Genomic DNA, 12026 nt, shown 5'->3' with positions numbered 1-12026 from the left:
AGCCAAAACCAGGAGTGGGTGAAAATGCAGAAGTGGTTCTATTAGGCCACACCTTGAGTATTTGGTGAGGTTTTTACCTCAGTATTTTTAAGCCAAAACCAGAAATGGGTGAACAATGCAAAAGTGATGACGTGTTTCTATTATACTTTTCCTCTGATTGTTCCACTCCTGACTTTGTCTTTCAAATCCTGAGGTAAAATACTGACCAAATACTCAACGTTTGAACGTGGCCTTCAAGGTGTTGGTTCACCAGCAACATTTAGACCACGTGCACACATTCAGTATTTGGTCAGTATTTTCTCTCAGTATTTGTAAGCCAAAACCAGGTGAGGAACAATCAGAGGAAAAGTATAATAGAAACACGTCACCACTTTTGTATTTATCACCCACTCCAGATTTTGGCTTACAGATACTGATGTGAAATGCTGACCAAATACTGAATGTGTGCACGTGACCTAAAAGTTTTGTGACACATAGGTGTGGCCATAATGTAGCCCTAAACCAACAGTCAGAGTGGCTGTCAAATAGATAACTTACTGTTTACTGACATTTGATAGAGAAGAAACACATGGTCTGGTAACAAGTAATTTACAACATCACTTCCAAAAATGTTGGGATCAGATCAGAAGCTGAATGTTAGATATTTTTAAGTTTAATTTACAAATTGATGTCAGTAAAACATCTCTACAAAGTTGGGACAGGGCCATGTCTACCATTGTGTAACATCCTCTCTTCTTTTTGTAACCGTCTAAAAACATCTGGGAAATTAAGAGACCAATTGGTGGAGTTTTGGGAGAGGAATGTTGTCTCATTCTTGTCTGATGTAGGATTTAAGATGTTCAGCCATCCTGAGTCTTTGCCAGGTTTTTCACTTCATAATGCGCCAAATGTTTTCTATTGGGGAAAGATCTGGACTGCGGGTTCTCACCTAAATTCTTCTTCTGTGAAGCCATGCTGTTGTGATGGATGTAGTATGTGATTTAGCATTATCTTGCTGAAATATGAAAGGTCTTCCCTGAAATAGATGTTGTATGGATGGTATCATATGTTGCTCTAAAACTTCTATATAATGCTCAGCATTGATAGTGCCTTTCAAGAAGTATAAGCTGCCCATGAAATAGGCACTAATGCAACCCCATACCATCAGAGATGTCTATTGTCTTGAGTCTGTGGGACAAAGCATCCATGGTTATCATAAAGAATTTAAAGTTTTGATTCATCTGACCACAGAACAATTTTCAAGACAGAGCAGCATTTCTGGATTATGTTGATATATGACTTCTTCTTTGCATGATAGAGATGTAAATGTCTTTACATTATGCTGCTCTCAGATTAGGTGGAAAAAAACTGGTAACATATTCCATTGAACTTGTATTTGTGGATTTCACGGCAAACTGTGTTCACTGAGAGTGATTTCTGGAAATATTCCTGAGCCCATGCAGTGATGTACACGACTTATTCATGCTTGGTTTTAATGGAATGCCACCTGAGGACCCATAGATCACAAGCATTCAATATTGATTGTCAGCCTTGTCCCTTGTGAGTGTACATTTCTACAGAATCTCTGAATCTTTTGATATTATTTGATGTAGATGGTGGGTTATTCAAAGTCTTTGCAATTTTACATTGAGGAACATTTTTCTTAAATTGTTTCACAATTTTTTGACACAGTTGTTCACACAGGCTAGCAACCTGTGTGACACATACCTCCCCTCATAAATCATACCACTGACTCCGTCACAAAGCTTTGATGAATTGGGGTTTTAGTATGTGAACATTTTCTTACACCATCTGCTGCAAGAACCATGCTCACCAAGGATAACTACATATGTGTACATTATATCTATGATAGAATATGGTATGTTTTCTGAATTCAAGAAGATCCAAGCTTTCAATCACAGTGCTGGGAACAGGAAGGAGGAATTGACACTGAATATTGATGAATTTGCAAGCCAACTGAACTACACCTTAACATGATTCACATATTACAGGAATAAACATTTTTTTAAGAACAGATGGAATCTAGAAATATCCCAGAAAACACTGTGAGTAATGTTTAAATGGTTCGTCCGAACTTAAGCTACAAGTCTGCAGTCACTCTATGTGACTGCAGACTTCTAAATCCTCACATCATGCTCACTGTGATTCACAAATCTGCAGTCACATAGACACCAGACAACCCCTAATGAATTTGACACTGTGGTGACCTTAGATTGACATGGTTGTTCAAGTAATAGATCCACTTTAACAGCCTCTGTGACTGCCCTGTATACTGGGTTTTTAGAGAGCACCATATTGACAGTCATGGAGGGTCTTCAACCGACCACCGGTTGTCAAATTAACCCATTGGTGCCTTGCAATCGCATCATTGGCGCGCCAATGGTCGTGCTGTTAATGCCGCTGTCAGAATTTCACAGTGGCATTTAACAGGTTCATAGTCACAGGTGTATCTCTGCTCCACCCATGACTGTTAGAGGCAGGTCCTGGCTGTAACACACAGCCATTACCAGTCATGTATGGGGCCCTGTGAGCCCGCTCTATACACCCGCTACCAACCTCCGCCATACATGTAAGGCGGATTTCAGTAAAGGGTTAAGATGTTCAACTTATATGCCTATCCCCAGAAAAAAAACAGATAAGTAGTATAGTTCATCCAGCAAGGCATGGATCTGAGGAGATATCCAAGCACTATACACATTTTCCCCTACAAACTCCAAAATCAAAACAATGGGGAAGTCAAGATAAGAGGACTTAACATAGTACTTCTAAGAGCCCCGTCACACTAAAGGTACCGGCACACTAAGCGAAGCTACAGTGATCCCGACAACGATACGACCTGTCAGGGATCGTTGCTGCGTCGCTATGTGGTCGCTGGTGAGATGTCAAACACTCAGATCTTCCCAACGACGCAGCAACGATGCGGCGACCCGTAACAATCTGTATAACGATGCACGCCTATGTGTTGCTGTGTCTGAGTCGTCAACAAGGTCGTTGGTAAGGTGTCAAACACACCGATGCCTGCTAACCAGCGGGGCCTCAACGATCAAAGAAATGTGAAGACCAGCGATCTCACAGCCGGGGCCTGGTCGCTGCTAAGTGTCAAACGTAGCGAGATCGCTACTGAGGTCGCTGTTGCATCACAAAACTTGTGACTCAGCAGCGATCTCGCTAGCGATCTCGCTTAGTGTGACGGGGCCTTAAGTGTTATAGCTGCAATAACATTATTGTGTAATTCCCTCTTATGCTGCCAAAACGACTGTGGCCCATTTGAGGCATGGACCCCCCATGGACAAGTCTTCCAACACATCCAAAAGATGGACTGTTGGACTGAGATATTGGGAATCTGAAGGCAAAACAAGATATTGTACTCGTCATGTTTCTCCAACCACTTGGCAATGCTGTTTCTATGTTGAGGGTAAAGTGGTCAACAATATATAGTTACATGATATACGATATATTAAGAATGGCATGAGCAAAGTTTTCTCAACAGAACATTGCCCATAGCACTATGGTGCCTCCACACACTTGCCATCTATAAGTATAGTGAATCATAGTGTCATCTCTTTCCATGTAAAAGACTCATGCTCTTAGCTAACCACATGATGTAAAAAATATGTAATTTATCAGACTAGGATACCTTCTTCCATTGCTTTATGGTCCTGTCTTGATGCCAGTTCACTGGTGGTCCTTCCGTAGACCACTTTTAAGTAGGTAGTTAACCCTTGATACTGGGGACAATCTCACAAGACCTTCTGTTTAGGAGATACACTGAAGTCATTTAGTCACCACAATTTGGCCCCGGGACAAAGTCCATAAGGTTCTTTTACTTTGCCATAATTTCTGCTTCCAAATTCCAGAATTGACTGTTCAGTTGCTGCCGGGAATATCCCACCCTTGATCTCAATCTATGTGCAGTTATGTGGAATGCTATGGTGTTATATAAACAACAAGAGATGCAAAAAATACCACTACTGTACAATATTGTATTACCTGGTGGATGATCTCCTACTTTCAGTAACAGATGACTTACGGCGGGAAAGATATCTATGGTCTCTCATACCTTCTGCTCCCGACAACCTTATCAGACTTCTATCTGATCCTACAATATAAATAGCTGTAGTATCCACAATTCAATAGAAATAAAAAATTAATACATGTAATAAGTGAAGTACTATAAGTTATAGAAACTTATTTCAGTTGGTTATATTTGGTCACATTGTGGGCTTGAATTTATTCATGCAAAGAGTTATATGAAGCCAGTAGGCCTAATCGGGATATTCCAACTTTAACCTGCTCTAGTATCATAAATGTGTGACGTTTAGATTGCTTGTCCAATATAAATTGTTTGTTGTATCACTTTTAGGGCAGCCTGCTAACTTCCATTTGCTGTTATAGTTCTGCGATAGGTAATACATACGTTTTGTTATTATTGGAAGAGGCAAAGTAAGTTTTCTTTCTTTATCTTTGTTTTTTGCTGCTTCTCGGAGTATTCTTTTCTGATTTTGAGCATCTTGCCATTCTGATGGAGACAGTATCCTGAGAAAATTTTCATATATTTTGTAGTCCTTAAGAGTCTCTTTACATTTGGCAATATCACTGTGAAGAAAAAAAAAAGTCATAGGGGCATACGGAGAAGACATAAGGTGTATGGTAGAACAGAAAAAAAGCCAACACCCCACCACCATCACAAAAAACTTTGAGAAATGTACTATTTTGATAATAGTGTACACCATAATTGTATAACATATCTTTAAAATGGATGAAGTTCCAGTTTTCAGATGTAGTTGGAGATTAATGAGGTTTTCCCACAAACAATAGTTATTACATATCCCCAGAATAGGTGATAAATGTTTGATAGAACTGGACTGTTTGATAGAACTGGACTTCTAACCAACCATTTCTCCTCAATGTGATTGAATGGAGCAACATAGACATATGAGACTTGACACTCCATTCAATGTTTATGGGACTGACGGAGATAAGGTAGGTGCATAAATGCCTTTTTTTTGGGGGGGGGGAATTCCTTCAATTATTACGAAATACAAATATCTCTCAGTTGTGCAATTTTTACCTGATTCATCAGCAGGGTGCATCTCCCTCAGTGAACTTTAAATCCTCTGTAAAATGTCTTAGTAAATTATTAAAATCGGATTGTCGTGGAGCATGACCGAATGCCAAGCTGAGCAGACACACTCCTGACCTGAAGTCAGTAAAGCGGCACTAAGCAGCTCAAAAAAGCAGTTAAAAGTCCTGGAGAACCATTCTAGACTTTAATGGCACACAAGATTGGACAAACCATGAGGAGGGACACCATTCCTAGCAAACCTGAAGCCTTTGTCCTCACGGCTGAAAAATTCCAAGATGGCAACTGAACTCCTTCTTGTTCACCGAGAGTTAGAAAAACAACAACAGACAGTAGATCAATGGTGGACACTCTGCAAATGCTTTTCCATTTCTGCAGATAATGAACAAACCTCTACACCTGGACAACTACAACCAGGGAAAAAAACACAGACTTGACTCAGGGAAGGAAATGGCATCCACATCACTGAACTTTCAGCTAATTCCTATTACTAATAATGAAACTAATGCTATGTCTTCAACTCCCATCTCTGAGTTGACAATGTGCTCTCTTGTTAACTTGGCTGCAACAGCCTAGACAATGAGGGGACAAGTGGTACTTAACAAACAATTATTTATTTAGCTAACATGATAAATATATGGGCACAGGGTCATGGATAAAAGTGAACAATGACTGTACAGTAAAATATGGCACAATCAAAACACAATAATACACTTAAACAGGATATATATACAGCAATATATACACACGTGGTCAAAATTGTTGGTACCCCTCATTTAATGAAAGAAAAACCCACAATGGTCACAGAAATAACTTTAATGTGACAAAAGTAATAATAAATTAAAAATCTTTGAAAATGAATAAATGAAGGTCAGTCATTGCTTTTCAACCCTGCTTCCACAGAATTTATAAAAAAATTAAACTCATGAAACAGGCCTGGACAGAAATGATGGTACTCTTAACTTAATATTTTGTAGAACAAACTTTTGAGGCAATCACTGCAATCAAACGATTCCTGTAACTGACAATGAGACTTCTGCAGCTCTCTCGACAGGTATTTTGGCCCACTCCTCATGAGCAAACTGCTCCACTTGTCTCGTGTTTGAAGGTTGTCTTTTCCAAACGGCATGTTTCAGCTCTTTCCAAAGATGCTCAATAGGATTTAGGTCAGGGCTCATAGGAGGCCACTTCAGAATAGTGCAACGTTTTCCTTTTAGCCATTCTTGGGTGTTTTTAGCTGTGTGTTTTGGGTCATTATCCTGTTGCAAGATCCATGACCTGCGACTGAGACCAAGCTTTCTGACACTGGGCAGCACATTTCTCTATAAAATCCCTTGATAGTCTTGAGATTTCATTGTACCCTGCACAGATTCAAGACACCCTGTGCCAGATGCAGCAAAGCAGCCCCAGAACATAACAGAGCCTCCTCCATGTTTCACAGTAGGGACAGCGTTCTTTTCTTGATATGCTTAATTTTTCTATCTGTGAACATAGAGCTGATGTGCCTTGCCAAAAACTTCCATTTTTGTCTCATCTGTCCATAGGACATTCTCCCAGAAGCTTTGTGGCTTGTCAACATGTAGTTTGGAAAATTCCAGGCTGGCTTTTTTATGATTTTTTTTCAAAAATGGTGTTCTCCTTGGTCGTTTCCCGTGAAGTCCACATTGGATCAAACAACGACGGATGGTGCGATCTGACACTGATGTTCCTTGAGCTTGAAGTTCACCTTTAATCTCTTTAGAAGTTATCCTGGGCTCTTTTGTTACTATTCGTATTATCCGTCTCTTTGATTTGTCATCAGTTTTCCTCCTGTGGTCACGTGCAGGGAGGTTGGCTACAGTCCCATGGATCATAAATTTCTGAATAATATGCGCAACTGTAGTCACAGGAACATCAAGCTGCTTGGAGATGATCTTATAACCTTTACCTTTAACATGCTTGTCTATAATTTTCTTTCTAATCTCCTGAGACAACTCTTTCCTTTGCTTCCTCTGGTCCATGTTGAGTGTGGTACACACCATGTCACCAAACAGCACAGTAAGTATCTGTAGCCTTATATATAGGCCCACTGACTGATTACAAGATTGTAGACACCTGTGATGCTAATTAGTGGACACAACTTGATTTAACATGTGCCTTTTGTCACATTATTTTCAGGGGTACCATCATTTCTGTCCAGGCCTATTTCATGAGTTTAACTTTTTTAAAAATTCTGTGGAAGCAGGATTGAAAAGCAATGTCTGACTTTCATTTATTCATTTTCATAGATTTTTAATTTATTATTACTTTTGTCAGATTCAAGTTATTTCTGTGACCGTTGTGGGTTTTCTTTCATTAAACGAGGGGTACCAACAATTTTGACCACGTGTGTATAAGCACACTTTTCTTAATGTTTACAGTTAAGGGACTGTTATCATGAGTCTTGTCTAGTCCTAAAGCTCCAACCTAGCGGGCGTCACTGTCACTGCTGGGCCTGTCACCATTGTCTTTCCTCTAGACGGCTCAAATCGTCACACAGGCCCTAACGTAGGTCGACGGTACTGCTCACTAGGTGGGTTACTTGGTATACTGTACGCTCGTCACACTGGACGCCTTCATTCCCTGAAGCACAGCCCTGGTCCCCCCCCTGTATCATACATCTACGCTGAAAGTAAAGGCTCACATCAACGTCCTTCCTCTGCTGCCAGGTCGCTCTCTCAGCCCTGGCTCGGCTGACTCAGCTTAGATCTTCCGTATCTGGTCTCTCGTTTTTGGCCCTGGCTCAGCCCACTCGGCTTAGATCTCCTAGATCTGACCTCTCACCTCTGACCTTGGCTTTGCCCACTTGGCTCGGATCTCCCAGATCTGGTCTCTTGTCTCTGGCCATGGCTCGACCTACTCTGCTCGGATCTCCCGGATCTGGTCTCTCGTCTCTTCACTTGCAACTGACTACTTGGGTCAGGTCTTAACTCGCATTTGATCTCTCGTAATCATAGCTATAAGCCAGCTTGCTGTTGAGCACGTCTGTCCTCCTACAGGTTCAGGTGCCAACTCCTCCCCTTCACTGCCCTCCTGGTCCTTTTATAATTACTAACTGTGCCACAGCTATCACCTTAATTGGTGTCTTCTTTAACCTCTTCCCCAAGGGAACATGCACTTCACTTTTGGGTTCCTACTACTGCCATTCTTTCTGCTTTCACTTTCTCTATAGTCTTTGACCAGCAGATGGCGGTGTTCGCTTACAGCTAATCTGGTAGACATGAACTGTATGAGTCTTCTTTCTTGTACATCTCCTTACACTTTGCTGATTGAAGGAAATCCATACAAAATTATATCTCTTCTATAAGGAGAAGTGTCTGACATTGGTGACAGAACTTCACATTTCGAAATTAAAATGGAGGAATTTACAGAACCACACAACCAACTAGTAGATGTGCATAATGAGATCAAAGATGAAGCTAAAGCTGTAGTACTTCAAATAGCTGATATTGACGATCACTCACATATAAACAATATCAGATTCAGAGGTATTCCTGAAGGGGTGTAACCAGAGGGACTTTCTGAATGACTGTTTTGTCAGACTTATTCCCAATGCTGAACAGAGGGACCTCCTCATTGATTGTGTGCACTGCATACCGAAACCTAAAACTATTCTCAATGCAGCTGACACAGATGTGATAGCAAGACTGCATTTTTACCATAAGAAATAACAATATCTAAAGCAACATCTGCCATTAAAGACCCTTATAAAGTACCGGAAAGATTCCGCAATGTTGCTGTTTTTTCTTATCTGTCTGCAACTACATTAAACAGACGGAAGGAATTCAGTGCTCTCTAAAAAGATCTCAGGGATCACAATGTCCCATATAAATGGTTATTTAACGGATCCAGTTTCCATAGAGTTCAATGTTAAAAAAACTGATACAGTTCAAATCAGTTTTTTTTGCTGGACAAAAAAGTTATGTCTGCACAACTTTTTTGCCAACAGATTGCTGCTGGATCCGTTCTATCGGATGATTACTGGACATGTGAACATAGTCTTATATTGTGTTTTTCCCCCAGGACATTTCAGGATGGAGTCTACCAAAATGGACAAAAGTTTGGTTTTTTATGGTTTTGTATTGTAATGGCTGATAACATGTCTCTCTTGAATCTGTGATATGTGGGGTAGACAATGTGGAGGTCTGGACTTCAGCAAATAGTCTTCTTATAAACATAGAAATGGTCTTTAAATCTCCAATATAAATGTAAAAGGCTTGAATAGCCCATTCAATTGATCTGTATTTAAATCATTGAAATGCGACATTGTATTACACAAGAGACTCATTTAAATGCAAATGATCTATTCAGATTAAGAAACAAAGACTTTCCATGTGTCTTCGCCTCACCAGCTGGAAATAAGAGGAAGCCAGTTAGAAACTCTGTGACATTTCAGTTATTAGACTCCAATTTAGATAGCAAAGGCAGATTTGTGATTCTAATATCCTCAATGAGCAATACTATTTACACATTGGTATCATCATATGCATTTAACCAGAGGCGTAACTAGAGTCCGATGAGCCCCAGTGCAAGATTTGGACCTGCCCCCCAATGCATGTTGGTCAGATGTATGGGTCCTTGCAGTGTTCTAAATCCTATAAGGACATACAAGTTGCACCTACTTCCCCATTATGTAGTAATGTCCCCCATCTTCGGCTCCTTCCTGGTATATACAGTTATATGAAAAAGTTTGGGCACCCCTATTAATCTTAAGCTTAATGTTTTCTTAAAATTGTTGTTTTTGCAACAGCTATTTCAGTTTGATATATGTAATAACTGTTGGACACAGTAATGTTGTACTAACAGAAAATGTGCAATCTGCATTCAAACTAAATTTTACAGGTGCATAAGTATGGGCACCCTTATCATTTTCTTGTTTTAAATACTCCTACCTACTTTTTACTGACTTACTAAAGCACTTTTTTGGTTTTGTAACCTCATTGAGCTTTGAACTTCATAGCCAGGTGTATGCAATCATGAGAAAAGCTACTTAAAGTGGCCACTTGCAAGTTGTTCTCCTGTTTGAATCTCCTCTGAAGAGTGGCATCATGGGCTCCTCAAAACAACTGTCAAATCATCTGAAAACAAAGATTATTCAACATAGTTGTTCAGGGGAAGGATACAAAAAGCTGTCTCAGAGATTTAACCTGTCAGTTTCCACTGTGAGGAACATAGTAAAGAAATGGAAGAACACAGGGACAGTTCTTGTTAAGGCCAGAAGTGGCAGGCCAAGAAAAACATCAGAAAGGCAGAGAAGAAGAATGGTGAGATCAGTCAAGGACAATCCTCAGACTACCTCCAGAGAGCTGCAGCATCAACTTGCTGCAGATGGTGTCACTGTGCATCAGTCAACTATACAACGCACTTTGCACAAGGAGAAGCTGTATGGGAGAGTGATGCGAAAGAAGCCGTTTCTGTAAGCACGCCACAAACAGAGTCGGCTGAGGTATGCAAAAGCACATTTGGAGAAGCCAATTTCTTTTTGGAAGAAGGTCCTGTGGACTGATGAAACCAAGATTGAGTTGTTTGGTCATACAAAAAGGCGTAAGGCATGGCGACAAAAAAACACAGCATTCCAAGAAAAACACTTGCTACCCACAGTAAAATTTGGTGGAGGTTCCATCATGCTTTGGGGCTGTGTGGCCAATGCCGGCACCGGGAATCTTGTTAAAGTTGAGGGACGCATGGATTCCACTCAGTATCAGCAGATTCTTGACAATAATGTTCTAGAATCAGTGACAAAGTTGAAGTTACGCAGGGGACGGATCTTTCAGCAAGACAATGATCCAAAACACCGCTCCAAATCTACTCAGGCATTCATGCAGAGGAACAATTACAATGTTCTGGAATGGCCATCCCAGTCCCCAGACCTGAATATCATTGAACATCTGTGGGATCATTTGAAGAGGGCTGTCCATGCTCGGCAACCATCAAACTTTACTGAACTGGAATTGTTTTGTAAAGAGGAATGGTCAAAAATACCTTCATCCAGGATCCAGGAACTCATTAAAAGCTACAGGAAGCGACTAGAGGCTGTTATTTTTGCAAAAGGAGGATCTACTAAATATTAATGTCACTTTTCTGGTGAGGTGCCCATACTTATGCACCTGTCAAATTTTGTTTGAATGCAGATTGCACATTTTCTGTTAGTACAATAAACCTCATTTCAAGGCAGAAACATTACTGTGTCCAACAGTTATTACATATATCAAACTGAAATAGCTGTTGCAAAAACACCAATTTTTATAAAACATTAAGCTTAAGATTAATAGGGGTGCCCAAACGTTTTCATATAACTGTATGTCTCCCATTCTGGGCCCATCCTAGCATATATGTCCCTCTTTCTGGCCCCATCCTGGTATATATGTGTCACCCCAGGCCTGGATGCCACAAATAATAAAGGCTGTGTCTGAGAGCAGGAGGGAGGTTCCCTGGTTAGGGACAATTAGCATACAGCACCTCCTGTCCCAGGCCAGTAGGGGGAGCTGGCTGCCCCTATAAAAGCTGGAACTGGGGGCAGGGTTAGAGAGAACTGGACCACCTAGCTCAGGAGTGAGACTAGTCCCAGAGAAGGAGGGACAGTTCAGCTGTAGCTGAGGAGGTCGTTAGGCAGTGGAGAAGCCACGAGCCAGGGACGTACGGCGCCGAGAGCCTGTCCTGGCAGAAAGGGAGAATAATCTACCGGACATTGGGGTCCGAGGCTGTAAAGACTCTAAGTCCAGCAGCAGAGAACCAATTCGCGAGGGATTTCATGTCCTTTGGCCTAAAAAGCCTGGAGGCTCCGCCACAACAGAAGGGACCAGCAAAACCAAGAGAGGCCAGAGGTAAAAGGAGCCCAAGTTGCAAGCCATACGGGTGAGAGTACACGGCACGCTCAGGGACGTGGGCTACTATACCACTAAAGGGGGAATTAGTCAGAAAGAGC

At 41.0% G+C, this 12026-nt stretch overlaps 1 protein-coding gene across 1 annotated transcript in view; it reads right to left on the bottom strand.

Moving 5' to 3' along the window:
- Window positions 1–12026, bottom strand: part of CCDC38 (coiled-coil domain containing 38) — an 81643-nt gene that overhangs the window by 55809 nt on the left and 13808 nt on the right. The window contains exons 4-5 of the mRNA XM_073651673.1: window positions 4418–4596; window positions 3991–4099 (exon numbers count right to left, since the gene is read on the bottom strand). Coding sequence (XP_073507774.1) covers window positions 3991–4099; window positions 4418–4596 — 288 coding nt within the window. The remainder of the gene's footprint in view (window positions 1–3990; window positions 4100–4417; window positions 4597–12026) is intronic.

This window comes from Phyllobates terribilis, unplaced genomic scaffold (genome assembly GCF_046119375.1).
Source record: "Phyllobates terribilis strain yellow unplaced genomic scaffold, ASM4611937v1 Scaffold_11__3_contigs__length_659146591, whole genome shotgun sequence".
In the NCBI taxonomy this organism is placed as follows: domain Eukaryota; kingdom Metazoa; phylum Chordata; class Amphibia; order Anura; family Dendrobatidae; genus Phyllobates; species Phyllobates terribilis.
Note: the sequence above shows the minus strand (reverse complement) of the source record. Positions and strands in the feature narration are given on the sequence as shown.